This window comes from Nannospalax galili, unplaced genomic scaffold (genome assembly GCF_000622305.1).
Source record: "Nannospalax galili isolate Female #2095 unplaced genomic scaffold, S.galili_v1.0 scaffold917, whole genome shotgun sequence".
Lineage (NCBI taxonomy): Eukaryota > Metazoa > Chordata > Mammalia > Rodentia > Spalacidae > Nannospalax > Nannospalax galili.
The window spans coordinates 1401342-1420544 of record NW_008340972.1 but is presented as its reverse complement, the minus strand read 5'-3'; the positions used below and the strand labels follow the sequence as shown (position 1 = coordinate 1420544).

The following is a 19203-nucleotide window of genomic DNA, read 5'->3' as shown; positions in this document are numbered from 1 at the left end:
CTCTCTCTCTCTCTCTCTCTCTCTCTCTCTCTCTCTCTCTCTCCTCTCAGGACTCCTTGACCATTCTCTTAAAGGGGTAGCGCACTTCCAGCAGTGGGTCTGCCGCTCCCCCCTCTGCACAGCCGCTCGCTCTGGCCAACCTCGGGGTGCCAGTCCTTTCCTTAATTCTGTCTCCTGGACATCGCCGAATGTGAGAAATCAACTCGTTTAACACATCACCCATCCACTCGCCTCTAAATAAAAACTCACACACACACACACACACACACACACACACACACACACGCACGCACACCCCATGCCGGTATCATTTTGTAAAAAAGAACTCTTTAGAATAACGGAGACCTGATCGAACTGCATCTATTAACTAATTAAGCAAAGAGATTAGATGTTAGGAACAGCATTTTTACACAAAGAATTGTTATTCCTTCCCCCCTCCTTTCCACTCTCTCCAAGCGCACACGGAAACACACAAGCACGCACACACACGCACTCACACACACACACTCACTCACACACAACAATCAGGCATTGTTCCGAGGGAAGAAAAGCAACTTTGACAGATTGAAATATAGCAGGGACCCCTTCGGGGAAACCTGTAAACAGGCTGTCACTCACTCTGTCGGGCTCACCGCTTGCTCTCGCTTTCCACAAAGTGCTCCGAATGTCCTGGCAACGCAAGCAAAGTTTCTGCAGCTCCAAACTCCAGAATCCCCTTGGTGGAGGGGAGCAGGTATCCGCATGCCAAGCACAGCCAGAGGAGCGAGAGAAAAAACCCCAAATCCAAACCAGAAGACAGTCCCCACCGACAGTCCGGCTCCGGATCGCTGGGGAGGTCGGGGTGGCCTGAGCGCACCCCTGGCTTGGGGCTCTTTAATTTCCTCTGTCCAGGCAGCCACAGATAAGAGGCTGGACAGACTCTAGCTTTCCAGAGTCTAAGCTGGCTGGCAAGGCACAGCCTCCATAGCAGATTCAATTATCTAGATAAAAATCTGGCAGGCAAGAAAGGTAATCAGGTAATGTACCTTTGACATGGAGTGACAGAGGTACGTACGTACAGAGACACTTCGGCAGACTCACACACACAGGCAGGGATGGAGGCTGCCCGGTGCACCACAGCATCTGGCCGGAGAGTAAGCACACAGTCACCAACATGAGATAGTGTGCATTCTTCACACACACACACACACACACACACACACACACACACACACACACACAAGCTCTCCACTCCTACTGGGAGGGTTCATTGTGCACAAAAGGCTACATTACAGAGCCCGCCCCAATAAGGGAGAGAGAGGGAAAAAAAGCCTTCCATTGTTGAGAGGGCAGGTCAGTTGATTAGATTTTCTGTGGAGAATTCCACGAGGAAATTCCCTTCAAAGCCGAAGTGATTAACTGGGGGCTACTCTGGAAATGGAAGGGACAATGGTTCAATAGTCCGCACACCCGATGTCCAGGCTGGCACTGAACTCACTTAAAAAAAAATAAAAGCCAGACTCCCTGTGCTTTTCCACACGTCTCCCCCCCCCTCAGCCCTCTCCACCCCTTCCAACTTCCCCTCCCAATTCCTTTTATTTCGCAGCTGGATAACATTAAGGGCCTTTAAAACCACAAGGGTTGACCCCACAACAGCGTGATTAGGTCCCACTTTTTTTTTTTTTTTTTTTTTTTCCTGGCGACAGGCAGACAGTAAGTTTACTTTTTCAGACATACACAATGACACACCATACACATATTCCGAGTCAAAATCAATTATTAACTCCCTCATAGCAGCAAATTTATTCTTCTTTCAACAATTACGTATTTGGGGACAGAGTCGATAATAAGTTAATCAGGATAGAGCCTTCATATATGAAGGATCCTGAAGGTTGTGTGTCTATCATACCAAAATTAAAAAAAAAAAACCCTAAAGTGGGATGTAAATGGGTCACTATGGAGTTAGGACATTAACAAAACATAGAATTATGACCCATCCTGAGAGAGCTGTTAAGAGGGATGTGGCAGGGTGACTTGATCCTTATTTCAGCAGATGGGGAAGGGGGAAGGATATTACTCACTATTATTTTAGGTCATTAGCCTCAAATTATTTTTTATTACAGCAACAACCTATTTCTACATAGAAAAATGAGAAAGTTGTTACATTCATCACAAATATCTCTTTTTTAAAATCCCTTAAGGGACCTAATCTCTAATGCACTCTAATGGATAATGTATATAAAAATAATGTTTTTCTACTGCTGTTAGTGATGGTCATGGGCATCAGTATGGCAGATATAGAGCTGTATAAAGTTTAAAAATTGTCTGTTTTCTAGTTAGTGAATCTTGGCTTGTCTTGGATCCAGAAAGAACACTAAGCAAGAGGGACGTTGAGCTAAAGGGAACCATGGGAGCTGGAGTCATAAGAGGAGGTGGCGCTGGGAGGAGAGGGGCAGGGACAGAAGACCAGGAGATGCTCACAGCATGAAGCTGGAAACCTATAATGACACAAGGCAGGACGCTGCGATCCTGTGGTCCCAGCTGCTGTCTCACTACGGCTTCTGCCTCTGGTGTCCGCTGTGACGCTCTCATCCCCAAGGTCACCCACTCAGGTAAGAAGCGCCCTGAGTGGGCAAAGTTGAAGACGGGTGAGGAACGGCGCCCATCTCCACGTCCTCCCTGCCTTCCATTTTGTTTGGGATAGCCGTCGGATCTATGCTATATAAGCATATGCATATCAAATTAACGTGAAGGACGTAGGGAAATCGTTTCAAATTAATTTTAGGTCTGAGACAAATTATTTGGACTGGGGAGATGTCTTAGTCTATTAGACCCCTTGCTGTGAAATGCAGGGATCTGAGTTCAAATTCCAAACTGTATGTGACCGTGTGTGCCTGGAACGACAGCACATGGAAGGGTAGAGACAGGAAGAACCAGGAACCTGGCCTCTGCACGCACACACATTGCTGAGCACACCATCATATACACATAACCTACAGTCCTGGCCTCTGCATGCACACGCAGCTCTGGGCACCCCTTCATACACACACTGAATAAAATGGTAAAAGATATATTTCTTGCATCCTCATCTTGATGAGAGTTGAGATAGGTTTAGAACCAGACATCAAATGTCTCCAGTATAAAAACGGCCATTTTGCTCATGACCATTAGAATTAATGGAATGCTCAGATCAGATCACGTAGATTAGCTCAAGCCTCCCAGTCAGCATAGAAGAGAGTTTCTGCACATGGCTGAGTGCCAATGTTGAAACATGGGCCAAAGGAAAGTGGAATCTCCCATCTGATGAGGAGCAGCTCACCAGTTCACTGAAGCTGGACAGCCCATCACCGATGTCACTCATCATACCCTAACACAGAAGACATCTACCCTTCCAAATCTATAGCTGAAAAGTATCATGACGTGCTTATGTTTTATAGAACATACAAGGCTCTCAGGAAATTTTTAAAACTAAATTTTATAAGTCCTTCTCACTTCAGTAATACTGCACTTGGTAGCGGAGCAGAATGCATTTTCCTTTTTTTCTCCCTTTTGAGATCGATCTTGCTATGCTACTGGGGGACTAGCCTGGTCTTGAACTCATGATCCCCCTGTCTCAGCCTCCTGAGGGGTGTGATGACAAGCATATGCCTCCATCAGAACAGAATTAATACCTTAAAATAGTCCACAAGCTTTTCCTTTCATCTGAATTCTATCATGCAAAGTAGAATTTCTGAAATTTTAGAATGTCAAAAAAAGGAACTTTGGATCCAACACACGAGGTTAAATCCCGCTCTGTGGGTTCGTTATACAAGGGTTCAGCCAAGCCCAAGTTTAAAATTAAGTACTTGTTACTTAATAAACATCTTCATTTTATACTTGATGTTAAAATGTTTATGCGTTTCATGACTAGCACATAATACACTCTAAATAAACCTAGGAGTCTTCATCGGTTACCTGAACAGGTGAAGATATTTTGACTAATTATGTAGCCGGTATTGTCTACCTCAACACTGACGTTCGAACTGCTGTGCACTGTGTTCTTTTATTCGGGATTATAGAAAACTTTATAATATACATGGATCAAGACACACTTTAGAATTCATTTAACATTTAAATCATTATCAATATTCCAAGTGTTATGACTTTAACAGAATTCAAGAAAAAATTGAGGTTAATTATAGTGCTAATTCTTTTCATTTTCTTTATAAACAGGGTCTCACTCTGTAGCCCAGGCTGGACTGGAAATCATTTGTTAGCTCAGCTGGCTTCAGTCTTGTGGAAATCCTGATTCAGGGTTACTACTCACTACTACTACTAATAGAAATAATGATGATGATAATGATGATGATGATCGAACATCAGAAGATTTGTTCATATCCAAGCCTTCCATGTTAAATATGATAAGAATCAAAACCAAAATAAATACGAACTAATAAATACAATACTGATGAGAACATAATATAGAAGATTCTGAAACAGAGGTTAGTAAGATTGTGGTGCACACGCAGACATGCCAGGACAAACTTGTCTTCCCAGATGTCCAGGACACCAAGTGAAGAGGAGCCACCATGCCGCCGGGTACCTGTGGGTGTTGATGACACTGCTGCAGTGATCTTACAGGAGACAGGACGATCTTGATAAAGCATACTTTCAAGTTTATGTTGTTTCCATTGCAAATAATTTAAGGGGAGTCACAAGTTGAGGAAATGTTAGGCAGGCTAGAGAACACTGCTGGAAAATTCTCAAAGAGAATATCAGAATTTTTAAGATCATAAACAAGTTATTCCTGGATTTAACCCCTTCTCAGGTTCCATCTCAAGCAAGTATTTCTAACACTTTCTCATTTTTATTATTTTTTAAATTTTATTAGTATTTTTTATTTGTATAAGTGTGTAAGTCCTCTGCACATATGTGAGAGCATTCGTGTTGTACAGTGTTGCGGCGGTCAGAAGAGGGCTTCGGATTCCCCTGGAACTGGAGTAAGACAGTTCAATATAGAAGATTCTGAAACAGAGGTTAGTAAGATTGTGGTGCACACGCAGACATGCCAGGACAAACTTGTCTTCCCAGATGTCCAGGACACCAAGTGAAGAGGAGCCACCATGCCGCCGGGTACCTGTGGGTGTTGATGACACTGCTGCAGTGATCTTACAGGAGACAGGACGATCTTGATAAAGCATACTTTCAAGTTTATGTTGTTTCCATTGCAAATAATTTAAGGGGAGTCACAAGTTGAGGAAATGTTAGGCAGGCTAGAGAACACTGCTGGAAAATTCTCAAAGAGAATATCAGAATTTTTAAGATCATAAACAAGTTATTCCTGGATTTAACCCCTTCTCAGGTTCCATCTCAAGCAAGTATTTCTAACACTTTCTCATTTTTATTATTTTTTAAATTTTATTAGTATTTTTTATTTGTATAAGTGTGTAAGTCCTCTGCACATATGTGAGAGCATTCGTGTTGTACAGTGTTGCGGCGGTCAGAAGAGGGCTTCGGATTCCCCTGGAACTGGAGTTAAAGACAGTTCACAGCCACCATGTGGGTGCTGGGATTCGAACCTGGGTCCTCTGCAAGAGCAGTCAGTGCTCTTAACTTCTGAGCCATCTCTCCAGCTCCCAATTTCTCACTTTTAAAGGGCCTATCACACCCCCTTGTTTTGGATAGAATAGTTAAACATCATCTACTTGAAATTAAATTGTGTAGTCATAGACCCAGATCACATTTTAGCATTTGGTATGTATTTCCACTACTCAGACACAGTTTTTATAGTTCAGGAAATTTGAAAGACTAGTTTTCAAAAAAGTATTTTAATCAATTTATTTAATGTGTATGAGTGTATTGCTGCATGTAGGTAGATGCATCAGTGTTGTGCAGTGCTCACAGAGGTCAGAAGAGGGCATCAAATCCTCTGAAACTGGAGTTATAGATGGTTGTTAGCTACCATGTGGGTGCTGGGAATAGAACCCAGGTCCTGTGCTCTTAACTACCAAGTTATCTCTCTAGCCCCTTGACAGGCTATTTTTGAGAGACAATGTTTTTAATATTGTAATCATAATAAGTCCAGGAGATGTTAATATCAGACAATTAACTTACAGTGACATATAGGTACACTCTCTACTTTGTTTTTAAATCCTCCCCAGCCCCAAAGCTGGAAGAGCTCCCTTTGTACAAAAAAATAAAAAGAAAAGAACTTTCAGCCAACATCCATCTGTGACCACTGGATAGAGACCCACAGAGTTTGTGGCTATCTTAGCACAAGCAGCTTAAGGCTTTGCCTTGGAGTAACCTAGAGTCTTGTAGAACTGGATGACTTCAAAATCACCTGACAACTCATAAGTCTTTCTTTTTTGTTATGACCTAAAATTCAATCCTCTGTAAATCATACTGGCAAAGTTACACAGGCTAAGAGTCCACAACGCCAAGGTTTCCCGCCTTCATGCTGGTTGTAAGGCCGCTTGTTTGTGTGTCTGACTGTTCAGAGGAGGGGGCCTCAGCAGACTCGTGGAGAAGCTCCTTCCTCAACAGCATGCTTCACACTTATCTCCCAGAGATGGTTTCCCCTCACTAAGCACTTTCTCTATCTGATCTCATTCACTGTCTTCAGTGGAACTTTAATTTAAAATGGTACCCTTTACTTTCTTTAAAAAAAAAAAAAATTCTTATTTTATGTGTATGAGTGTTTTGCCTGCATGTCTATAAGTGCATCCCTGTTGTGTTGTTAATGCCTGTGGGGGCCAGAAGAGGGCATCAGGTCCCCTAGAACTGGAGTTAGGGAGGGTTGTTAGCTACCCTGTGGGTGCTGAGAATTGGACCACATTCCTCTGTCTGAAAACTCAATGCTCTTAACCGCTGAGCCACCTCTCTGGCCTCGGTAGCTTTTCGTTAAAGGCTTTTAAATCTATAACAAACATTTAAATAGATCAACAAATTAAGCAGTCAAAAGAAGTTTATGAGGGAGATGTGGCTCAGCAGTTAAGAGCATTTGCTCACTGCCTGAGGACCTGAGTTCAGTTTCTAGCACCCACATCAGGAGTTTCACAACCACCTGTAACTCCAGCTCCAGGAGGATCTGCACCTTCTTCTGGCCTCTGCAGGCAACTGCACTCATGTGTACATGCACATAAATATATGCACATGTAAATAAAATAAAAAATAAGTCTCGAAAATGAAGCATATGATATTTAAAGTCCCATGAACCCAAATACAACTCAGATCCCGGGCTGGATTTGGGTTCGTGCTTATAATCCCAGAACTCAGCATGCTGAAATGTGGGAATGACTACGAATTCAAGGCTAGACCGGGCTGTATAGGGAATTCCTGGCTACCTGAGTCACAGCGAGATCCTGTCTGATAAACAAAGTACAACAAAACCCTAGACGAGATCACAGGCCTTGAGATGGAGACTGCTGTTGCGGTCTTCTCTCTCTTTCTGAGTGCTCAAAACACAACCTGTGATCAAGCCCTTCAAAGCCCATCAGCTGCAGTAAGACAGCAAATGAGTGAGCAGCAAGTGTATTTTAATGCTAAGAGAGTGCCTGAGCTTTAGACAAGGAGAGAATCAGCAGGAGGGGCCCATTCCCACAAATGTCTTACATTAAAAGATGGTTATCTGGGCTGGCAAGACAACTCAACCTGTTGCTGCCAAGCCCGATGGACCCGGGTTCAACCACTGGGACGTACATGATGGAAAGAGAAAACAAATTCCCACAAGTTATCCTCTGATGTCCAGGCACTCTGTGGAGCCCACAGTTGCTCACTCATCCCCCAAAATAAACTAATTTTTTAAGAGTAGGTTATGTATGTAGCCATTAAAATGGTAAAAGAATCTTGTCATGATGACAGCAAACAGGAGGATGGATTCTACCTTACTTATAACCTGGCCCATGTCTTAAAATAATTTCTGAGGGCTGGAGAGGTGGTTCAGTGGTTAAGAGCACTGGCTGCTCTTGCAGAGGACCCAGGTTTGACTCCCAGCAACCACATGGTGAATAACAACCATCAGTAACTCCAGTTCCAAGGGATACAATGCCCTCTTCTGGCCTCTGTGGGAACTGCAGACACATGGTGCACTTACATACATGCAAAGCACTGGGACATATAAATTTTAATAATAAATTATTCAGAAAAAGTTTTAGAGAATAATTTCTGATGGTTTCCCTTCCTAGTTCCAACAAGAGCTGATTTTCCAATTCCCATGTTATCAACCTTCCGAATATTTTTGAGAAAATATATGAGCTAGTAAAGTAAAAGCAGCTGGGATTTATGCTTGTTCGTTTGTTCCACTCATCGCACAGTCATTTCTCTTGTGACAAAGGTGAGCTCTGTGTGTTGTCCACAATGAGAATGGAGGGTGAAGGTGTCGAACCCTCTGGTGGCTAAAAGGGTAAAAATGCTTCTATTGAGAGTGAAATTCATGGAACTCAAAAGAAGAGAAGCCCTTTGCGTAGGGGTCCCGCCTGGAGAAAGAGTCACGGCTACCACATTCTACTTCGGAATTTCGCAACCTGTTCAGAAGTTCAGGGAGCTACTCTGCAATTTTGTGTCAAGCAGTGAAAGGTGGGCTGCTTTATTGCTACAAAAATACCGGTGCAATATTTTAGTCACGTGATTCAAGAAAGTCTTCCCAGGATGTGTGTGGGAGGGGTCTATTTTTCTTCCCTTCGTCCCTCCTTCCTTCGTTCCTTCGTTCCTCCCTTCCTCTCTTCCTCCCTTTCTCTCTCTCTCTCCCTCTCCTCTTTACCCTTTCAATTGAGACACTTTCACTGTGTAGATTAAGGTGACCTTGAACTTACATGAATCCTCCAGCCTGCTAAGTGCTGGAATTACAGCTGCACTACCACACCTCGCTGAATATTATCACTTGTTATGTGAACGTATCACGTCAGAACTGAGAGCCGAAACAGGCTAATAGGAAAACATTTGAACAATTAGGCTCATTTTAAGTTAATTACATTTCTCTGTCTCCTCAGTCCCTTCTGACTGTATTAAATGAGCGATACACAGGCATTGTTTGTGCAATGTGAGAATGTGACCTCCGGAGGCTGTCTGGTGTACTTATCTCTAACACAGGCTAGGGGAGAGACCAGGCAAGGAGAAGTTTGGAGAGGTTTGTTAAGGAGAGCCTCCTGTTCCTGCATTGCTAACCATGAGACCTTAAACCTTAAGCAAGTTCAGGGAGATGGTCTCAGGTCTAAACTAGTCCTTTTGCAATGTAGCCTTTGATAAATAAATTTATAATTTCCAAAATAAGGTCTATACTCTTCACTCTTATTATCAATGTAGTCGTCCTGTTTTTTAAATTTGAAGGTTGTTCTACAATTAAAAGGGTGTTGTGCCCCGTTAAGGCACGGTTACATTTGCATGTCCATATGACACACAAGCAAATTGATTTTTCTATTTAAAACTAGCCCAGCTAAGTTGAATCAAGTTAAACTGTGAAAACCTAACTTGTCATAAAGACGATGATGTTTTCAAACACGATGGGAGCTTCCAATTCCATGAACAAATTAGTGTGTGATTCTAAACACATTCAATTCAGAAATGATGCTGCTAGAAGTACAATGACACTTTTTATTATATTACCTCATTTAATGAGCAAGTTAAAAGCAGTTTCTTCCTACATTCTTACCTCAGATGTGTTCGGGAACAGTGCCTAGTTAAAAAATACACAGTGTTATGCTTTTGTTCAAATCTCAAAACATCAAAAGGAGAATTCAAGGGAACTAAAAAGTTGTAACATTGGAATTTATGAAAAGGAAATCATATATAAGAAAATCTAGACTTTTAAAAAATGAATACTGTGGCCTGCTGGAGAAAACACTGGCATCTTCACTGTGAGTGTCATGTCTGGGCCTGCTGTTCACAGAAAGAGGCTCGGCCACAGTTTGGAAAACAGTTTTGTCAAACCGTCTACAGGGTAGAAAAAAAGAAAAAACAACAACAAGGTGTTTCAAAATGAGTGCAGTCATTCATTGACTCCAAAGGCAAATAGAAAACTTTAATTTACACCTGTATTTTAAACCATCCCTCTGCAGATTAAAACTGTAAATTTTAAGATACACCTTTTTACAATAGGAAGAACAAAGAGCAAATATTTTTCGTGAATTTCCCCTAAGCTAAAAACTATTAATGGCCAAAATGATCTATTACTACTAAAAAAGTAAATGTTAATTGAGTCTAAAGAAATTATAGATCTTGGGCTGCAGAGATGGCTCAGCAGTTAAGAACACTGACTGTTCTTGCAGAAAACCCGGGTTTGAATCCCAGCACCCACACGGCAGCTAACAACTGTCCGTAACTACAGTTCCAGGGGATCCGAAAGTCTCTTCTGTCCTCGGCGGGCATTGTACAACATGGAAGCACTTGCCTACATGCAGGCAATACACACGTACACATAAAATTTTTAAATAAAATATTAAAAAATACATAGATTTATAGTTATAAATCTTTATAAATGCTGTAAAAGTTAATCATAGATTAAAAGAATTTTAACACATACTAACATTCTAAGTACATATTAAGAAAAAATAATCATAAATCTCTTGCTACTGTGAGGAAACCAACATTATTCTTGACCGTAAGAACAAAATATTCTTATATTGAATGCATGTCCTGAACTTTGCTAGGCACATTGTGAGAGGAAACAAACAAAAAGAGATGTATGTGTTTAACGCTTTTATTAAGTATCTTCTCTAAAAAGAGCCCACGAAAATGAAGAAACAACACTAAATTTGTAAAAAATAAAATTATGACCTCAGTTGGAATACAGGCATTATAAACTACTCTATAAACAGACACCATGTTCTTACTAAGGAGAAATCAATGACTTGATGAAGATTAGTATGTTTGCTTTTTCTTTATAAATTTAAAAGAAAGAGCAGGAATAGAATGGACTGGTTTCTGACTTGAGAATTGACTAGAGGGAGAAAGACAATTTGATTCCAAGTCTTGACTACACTACAGCACCAATGAGCTAACCCAACAGCTACCTTCAGAGCCTGCTTTTAACACAAGAGAAAATGATCAAAGTCCTATTGTGCAATGTGAAACTCCGTTGGGAGTTTAGGAAAAATAATCGATTTCCAAAAAATTCCTCGATTTCTGAAATAGTTCTTATACACTTAGTAAAATTGATATTAGAAAATCAGCTGAAAAGTTCCTATGAGGCTATGAGAACTCAAAACTAGGGTAGTAAATAAAATATACAGAAAACATAGCATATATATATATATATATAAACCATACACAGTTATCAGAAATAGTGCAATAAAAGATTCTTGCCAGCATTAGTATGCCCCCCAAACCAGAATATGTAAATATAAGATCATTTATATCAAGAATTGTTTGAAGAAAGCTTTTTGAAACTACGGAAAGATGGTTTGGACAGATGGCTCTTTAGGAGCACTTATTGCTCTTCCAGGGGAACTGAGCTTGGTTCCCAACACCCACATCAGGTGTCTCATAACCACCTGTAACTCCAGCTCCAAGGGATCTAACAGCCTCTTCTGGCCCCCACAGGCACTTGTACATACATGCTCATGTGCGCATGCATACACACACACACACACAGACACACACACTCTCTCACATAAATAAAATAAAAATAAATCTAAAATTATACCAAAAGACAACCAAGCTCCTCTATAGATAAATGGAACCATGCAAATTTCAAAGAACTGTGAATTCTTTCTAAATGAATGCATAAATTTTGCAACTTCAAAATTAAAATACTACATGTGTCAAAAAGACCAAAGTATGGTGAAATTTTCTAAGAGAAAATAAACAAAATGATAAGAAAATGTCTGAAAAAGTAAAAGAACGGTCATCTTACTGAAAGTTAGAATTGTGGAGTGCAGAATGACCCATAAAACAATGACACACAGGAAGAAACAATGCAAGCCCTGGCTGTTCGATATGATACAGTGATATCCAACCGATGCCATAAACTAACCTGACGATGAATATGAACAGAATGTAAGTTTCAAATGCAACAAAGATGAAAATATAATAATGAAGCCATAAATTGCCTATGAGAACATGAGCAAACTCAAATATAGTTTTGGAAATGAGATGATCTTATTAATATTGGAACAAAATTCAGGAGCCATAAATAAGCAATTAATAAACCCATCAAGATAATTCTCTAAACTACAGAATGTTGAAGTATTCCCTAAAATCAAAAGATTGGCAAAAACTGCCATACCCCAGAGGTGACTGCCAACGTAAGTAAAGACCTCTTTGAAATCAATGAGAAGAATACCAAACGGCGCAATGGTAAAAGAAGAAAAGAGTACAGATTGTTTTAAGAGAGTGAAACAAAGTGTTCTTAAATGGATGAAAATGTTCAACATGAGCCATTTCAATAAAAATTCAGTTTTCAACTACAGTGTGATAACCGTATGTTTAAATCATCTGCTTGCCAGAAAATGAAAACCTCCATGAACATTGGACTACAAGTTCTCCAAGACCTGGTTCTCTCCTTAGTAATTCTCGTTTGCAAAGGAGCTTACTTCCCAACCCACTGACTTTTTCTTACACCTACCATGAGCTTTGGTCAGTACAATACAGTACAGAACTTTCTATATGAACGCTCAATTTGGTCCAGTCACATCTTTTGTTTTCACCCCACAAAGAAGACATTTCGCAGGTAAAACTAGTATGACAACATAGGTCGTAGACTAAGAAAACATTTGGAAATACATGGAGCTCAGCCAGTCTAATCATGGCCATATGTAGCCAACCCACAGACAACCCAGACCCCCTTGAGACATGTGAAGAAAAACAATAGCCGCCGACAGAGTGTCTGTCTACAGAAGACAAAAACTGACAGAAATGTGGGGACATACGCTTTATGATCAGCAGTGTTGAGCTAGCTAACAAAGTTACAGATGAAGTTGTGATTTCTGTTAATGCCATGAAATTTCTGTTAAGATGTTTTCCTAAGTACAGGATATTACATAGTCAAAGCAGTTCATAGTCAACAGGCCATACTAGCGAAACATTGGCAATAACTCTAAAGACAAGAAATTAGGATCCAATAACACAATAGAATATTGCATAGCCCTACATCCATGGCTCTTCATGAAGTTCAATATTCGTAAATTAAATATATAATTAAACTAGTAATAAATACTTTTGAGTAACTGCTTATCAACTATACACAATGTTTACTGAATTCCATTAGCAAACCCAGACTGATGTGTTTTCAGAGGATTGTAATACATTGTTATTAAAAAAATATTTAACATCATAGAAAGTTCAAAATTCTCAGGGCACATTACATGGGGAAACCATGGCAGAAGGGTTAGACAATGCAAGAGATAAAAAGTTCCTAGTTTTTTAAAAAACCAGAGGGAACCATATTAGTCCAACAACCTACTGACAAATTATACATACAACTAGATCAAGGAATAGAATATATGTCTAGGCAAGTTTTATCTGAGAACATTTGGTCTTTGCCTAAGCTTTATCTACATGGAACATGGTAATTAAAAGGACCAGACTGGTGGAACTAACCTTCGTGGAGGTTTAACAGCCATACTTTGAGGCCTATACTAATCTGGTCAGAGGGACTTAAAGGATAGTTTTGGCTCCTTGCCCTCCTAGGTCAACTAGTTCCAGGGGACTATGAGCATCTCTCAAAATGTCCTGTAATTGTGGTGGGGCACATGTCCTCTTGATCAAGGAGGGTGTAGAGACCCCATCAGATGGACTTGAACCAGTGTCCAGTCTACAAGGAAGAGGGTCAGCACAGAGGAAACATTTCCTCCATGCTTCCAAGCGAATCCAGCCATGATCAAGTAGGACCTTTGACTTAAGTTCATATAGATGAACCGGTAAAAGAAAGGAGCCAGGGGCTCCACCCAAGCCCATGTGACCCCTGAGGAACAGATCCTCAAATGACCTTAAGAGTAAAAATAAATTGGTTTATCGGGGCCAACTGTATGGACTTAAATACCCAAAAGGAAAGTATAACCAAAGATTAAAGGGGTCAATACATACCTTCTTTTGAGTTGTTGGCCAGGGTGGCCAAAGGGACTCCCAGATAGTAACCCAGCATGGAATTGGGAAAATGAACATCAGACCCCAATCTTATCTAAAGGAATATTGACAACTGATTACTGCTAGATGAGGAACAGCTGATCTTCCTAAAACAAGGCTCTCTAATATAGGCTGACTAGATTCAGTGGATGGACAAGCACTGGGAATGGCTGGGGGTGCCAACAACACAGTGGACAGTAACAGGGATGACAGAGTATATGGGCTCCAGGAGGAGGGGGGGCCTATGGCAGGGTGCCATTTGGGAAGTGGGTATATAGATGAATAAGATTGTTTGGGATGGTCTATATGATATACACACAAAAAAATCAACAAATAAAAAAATGACATATTTGAAGAGGAAGCATAGAAATTTACTTTATGTTAATTAGTAGAGGTGATAAACATTACCATTTAAATCTACCTGATGACTTCATATCCATAGTCTAGGTGCCAAGGATCCAAGTGTAACTGGCAGTGACTAGTAATAATCAGATATATAGAGATTAGAGACACATGTGCAAACATCTAAGTGTTAGTAGCATTAAAAATGAGTCTTTCTGTAGGAAATAGTACATTTTAAAATGAAATAGAAGTCTTTTTAAAGGTTAAAAACTCATCCAATTTTATGTCTTACAGGGTCTATACTGAGTTCAATATTGTTTAACTGTATTAATTCAACTGTGAACCTAAAAATTTACAGCCACTTTTGAAAGAGATGTATCCTTGCTCTGGAAATTGTTATTGAATATGTTAAATCTGTAATGAAATGCTTCTTCTAATCATGTGGTTATTAAATTTTAAAAAATGCTTTGTATGAAGAAAAAGATAATCCTCAATTTAAAGGCATTTGCATAAAATACAATTTTAGTTCTGAAAATAAACATTTAACAGAAATTCAAAGAAGTTATGCATACAGTCTAGGGGATACACACACACACACACGCACACACACACATATATGTATATATCTTTATGGAGATAAGTCAAATTGGAGAGATGGTGATATGTTAAATTCAAAGTCCTGAGCACATATAACAAGACCAGATACCTAAGCTGGCATCAGGTCTCATGTCTGACCCTCACTCCTATCTTTTGTCACCCAGCATCTGTGCTGGCCTCAGTCTAGCTTCCAGGCTTCTGTCTAGCCACACAGTACCGCTGGGAGATGTTCTGCAGGCCCCTCTCCCAGGGTTTTCTGTACAATTTTTACTCAGGCATAAAGACTCACTAAGGTTCCAGCCCGAGTAGAGGCCCATCTGTATGTGTCACTGTATTCCTCCACACTCATGCTCGGCAAGCAGAGATGCCTCACTTTTCCTTATTGTAAACTCAAAACAGTTCTGAAGTTCTGACACACCCAGGCGTCTCTACACAAATACAAGAAAAAAAATCCAAAGGGCTTCCAGAGTCTGAGCTTACATATGGGAACTGCCACCACTTGGATCATTGCATAATCAATTTCTCTGCTTTACAACATGAGTTTCCATCTTTGAGTGTGTATCTAAAAGAAGCTTGACCTGGGGCTGGGGAGGCGGCCTACCAGGTAAAGCCCTTGCCATGAGAGGGTAATGACTGGAACTCAGTTCCTTAGAACCCATGGAAATGCCATGCAGGTGTGGCAGTCTCCCTCTAGTGAGCTAGGAGTCAAGTGAGGGAACCTGCCTCGATATAAAGTGAATAATAACTAGAAAGACACTCAGTGTCAACTTCAGACCACCACATGAACATGCACACATGTATGCACACATATGTGAACTCGCACACTCACATGAAGAAAGCCTGCTGTAGATAGGGATTAAAAGGTAAGAAATCTCATGGTAGAGTGGTTTGAAGAGAGGAGCGTCACTGCCTCTGTGTGGGAGTTAGGACCTTTGCGTGGGAAAGGTGGAGTTTGAATTAAACATAATGGTAGTAGTGGTAGCATATAGAGATGTCTAAATTAAATACTGAATTATTACTCTGGAATATGGCTAAGTAGTAGATTAAATGTAGCATTTTAGAAGTGTTAAAAGTTATGTGATAGATGAATAAAATGAACAAAAGAAAACATAAAAGATTTTTTAAAAAGGCATTGATGGGGAAAATCTGTAGCGACTGGTGTAAGATATTCTTAAAAGACAAGGAAAACGAAGTCCATCTCAGTCAAAATGGAGTCAAAAATTATATTTCCCTCTTCTTCCCCAGGTCCATACCTGTAGATGAATGTGTACAGGCGCGCGCGCGTGCGCGCGCGCGCGCGCACACACACACACACACACACACACAATTTCATTACCTTTCCCATGAGAAAGACGAGAGGTAACATGGTCATGACATACAGCAAGTTCAACAGAAATAAAAAAATACCAGTTGAAGGCGTAGTTTACGAAAGTATATGCCAGTGAGAAAAATATCCTGAAATTAAAATTAAAAGCTTAAAATATTTGATACAGAAGTAACAGGTCACTCCATGGTTCAATAGGTGTCTTTTTAAGTCTCACAAAGGAAATAACCAATATCAAACACCACGGCCATCCGCGCTCTCTATGTGGACAGGCATGGTGGCAGTCGCTCTCATTTGACACACTTAAGGTGATCGGGTGTGTGACCCCGCACTGTTGTCCTTTTAGGAATGATTTCATTTTTACTTTTGCTTTAAAAATATTCCATTTATATTTCTTTGTTGATAGGTTTTCCTGTTGCTTGATTTCAAGGTTCTGTGAAAACCATTACTCGACATTATGCCAATAACCGAACCTCATAAGCACCCCGAGCGTTGCGATTCATTTGAAAAGAAACCCACACCTCAGTAAAAGATGTAATAATGATCCTGTCCAATTAAGACTATTAAACTAAATGGAGAGGAACCAATGATGGACGCTTATCCTTCTGAAATGCTGGAAGTCTGGCAAGGGAAAGATAGATACTAACATTAAGAGCATAAAGATACCCGAGCTCTTTCGGTTCAAGGAAAGGAAAAGGGAACTGTAATGTTACATAAAAGAGACTGCAAAGAATGTACCTAAGTATTAAAAGAGAAAACAATCCTTAAAACATTTTAAAATAAATTCTTAACCAAACCAGACAAATAAGAAACTGTTTTACTAACATCCTGATAACATAGAGGAAAAATATGAAGTTTTGCCAGAAGTTTCCCAGGAGACATCAGCTATATACTACCAATTCTAAAACAGTAAACATATCATATTTCTGTCAAATTTTCTATCATATATATATATACTGCTTCAACTGAATCTATAGATTTTAAAAATTCAAACAACAGATGTATGAGTAACAAAATTTGTATTGATCCAAGAATCTGATATAGCCTTATAAGAGTATATTTTGGGGCCAAGGATGAAGACTAGACTGCTGAATTTAACCCTGGGACTTTAGAGAGCATTTAGGGACACTTTCAACAGCACTGAAGCAAGTCCTCCATCCCGAATCCTCTCTGCTTGCATTCATGAATGAATGAGGAAGTGCTAGAAGGCTTGCAATTCAATGGATACCTTTTGCAATGGATTCAATGGATACCTTTTGCAATAAAGGTGTACACTATTTTAAATAGGCCGGCAGTAAATAAAGTTTGTTAAGAAACTAGTTGTAACTACTTGGTAAATAAAAACTTAAGCACAAATTTTCAAGTTCATTAACCTTGGAAATTGTTCCAAAAATAAAATGAAAAAGCAATTTATAAAGACTACAAATATTAAAATAAACAATGTAAGTAAGTTCAGGGGGAGGGGTGAAGCAAAGTGGGAGAAACAAACCTCTCTTCGCAGCATGGTTATTTTTTTCTAAATGGATACAGAAAGAAATCAAGGTATGAGAAATACACACTTGGATTTAGAAGACTTAAAAATAGAAACTCATAAATATTTTGTTATTATGTCTTTTTTTTCTGTCCCCCGCCCCCGGAGCTGAGGACTGAACCCAGGGCCTTACGCTTGCTAGGCAAGCCCTCTACCACCAAGCTAAATCCCCAACCCCAGAAAGTCATAAATATTTTATAATAGCAAAAAATGTTTCAAATGTTAAAAGTTTGTCCTTTTGGGTATACCATTATTATTTGCACTACACTAATATACTAAGTAGCTGTAAACATGGCCACATTTCTTATATTTCAGAGTATCTATCTATCATCTATCTATGTATCTATCATCTACCTATCATCTATTAGCTATCAGTCTACCTACCTATTTATCTACGGCATTCATCATCATTGTAGCAACTGCTCTATCCTGCATCCTCTCTGCATGCTTTCATGAGTGAGTGAATCAGGAAGAGCTGGAAGCCTTGCTTGTAATCAATGGATAATTTTTGCAATAAAGATGTACACTATTTTTAAAAGGCACTCAGCAGACAAAACCAGTTTGTTAGCACACCATATACATATACATGTATATATACATATATACATATGTATATATACATGTATATGTATGTGTATATATACATATATATACACATATTTCACACTATATTTTTTTTCTCTCTCTCAGAACAGACACAATACATTCCCTTTATTTACTTTGCAGTCATTCCTCGGGCAAAAGAGACATTTTCAAGTCATTATTTTGTGCTTCCTGAGAGCTACATGGTTATTCTGTTAGCATACAGGTGCCAAGAAAGGACACCATGAGCGTATGACATGATCATATGTCCATCCGCGACCATCTGGAGAGGAGATGTGTGCACATCCATAAGTGTTTGTTCTGTATTTTATTACTGCTCTTTATCGAGGTAATATGCCAGGTAATTTAGCAAAATCACTTATCTCAGTGTTTAGTAAGCACTCAAAGCACATAAAGTTGAATCAAGTTGAGAGGAAATGGCTTGCTAAGATTATTTTAAAGATGTTTTGTCCATAGTAATAAACATATGGATGGATGGATGTATAAAATTTCAAATGCATTCACATACTCCCACTAGCCATGGCTCACCTCAACAATGATTCTTTGGTAGAGATCTGCAGTATCAGAAAGCCAGTCAGTTCTTCTTCCTTTATCAAGGACCAAAACTTGAAGCAACAGATACCAGGGACACTGATCTCAGCCTTGGCTGGATCAGAACCCAAGTACTGTTCCCAGCTGCTCTCATCAGTGTGGTAAGGAAAGGGCCATGCTAGTGTTGAGCATGCACAGACCTTGGGGCCACCAATGTACCATGTGCACTACATCATTTCATGTATGGCAGGTGCAT

The 19203-nt window shown here is 39.8% G+C and overlaps 1 protein-coding gene across 1 annotated transcript in view; it reads right to left on the bottom strand.

Moving 5' to 3' along the window:
* The window catches only part of Sox5 (SRY-box transcription factor 5), a 446577-nt gene extending 445562 nt beyond the window's left edge, over positions 1-1015 (bottom strand). Inside the window, exon 1 of the mRNA XM_017798952.2 lies at positions 619-1015. Within this exon, the coding sequence (XP_017654441.2) occupies positions 619-743 (125 nt within the window). The 5' untranslated portion in view covers positions 744-1015. The remainder of the gene's footprint in view (positions 1-618) is intronic.
* Between the last annotated feature and the right edge of the window lie 18188 nt (positions 1016-19203).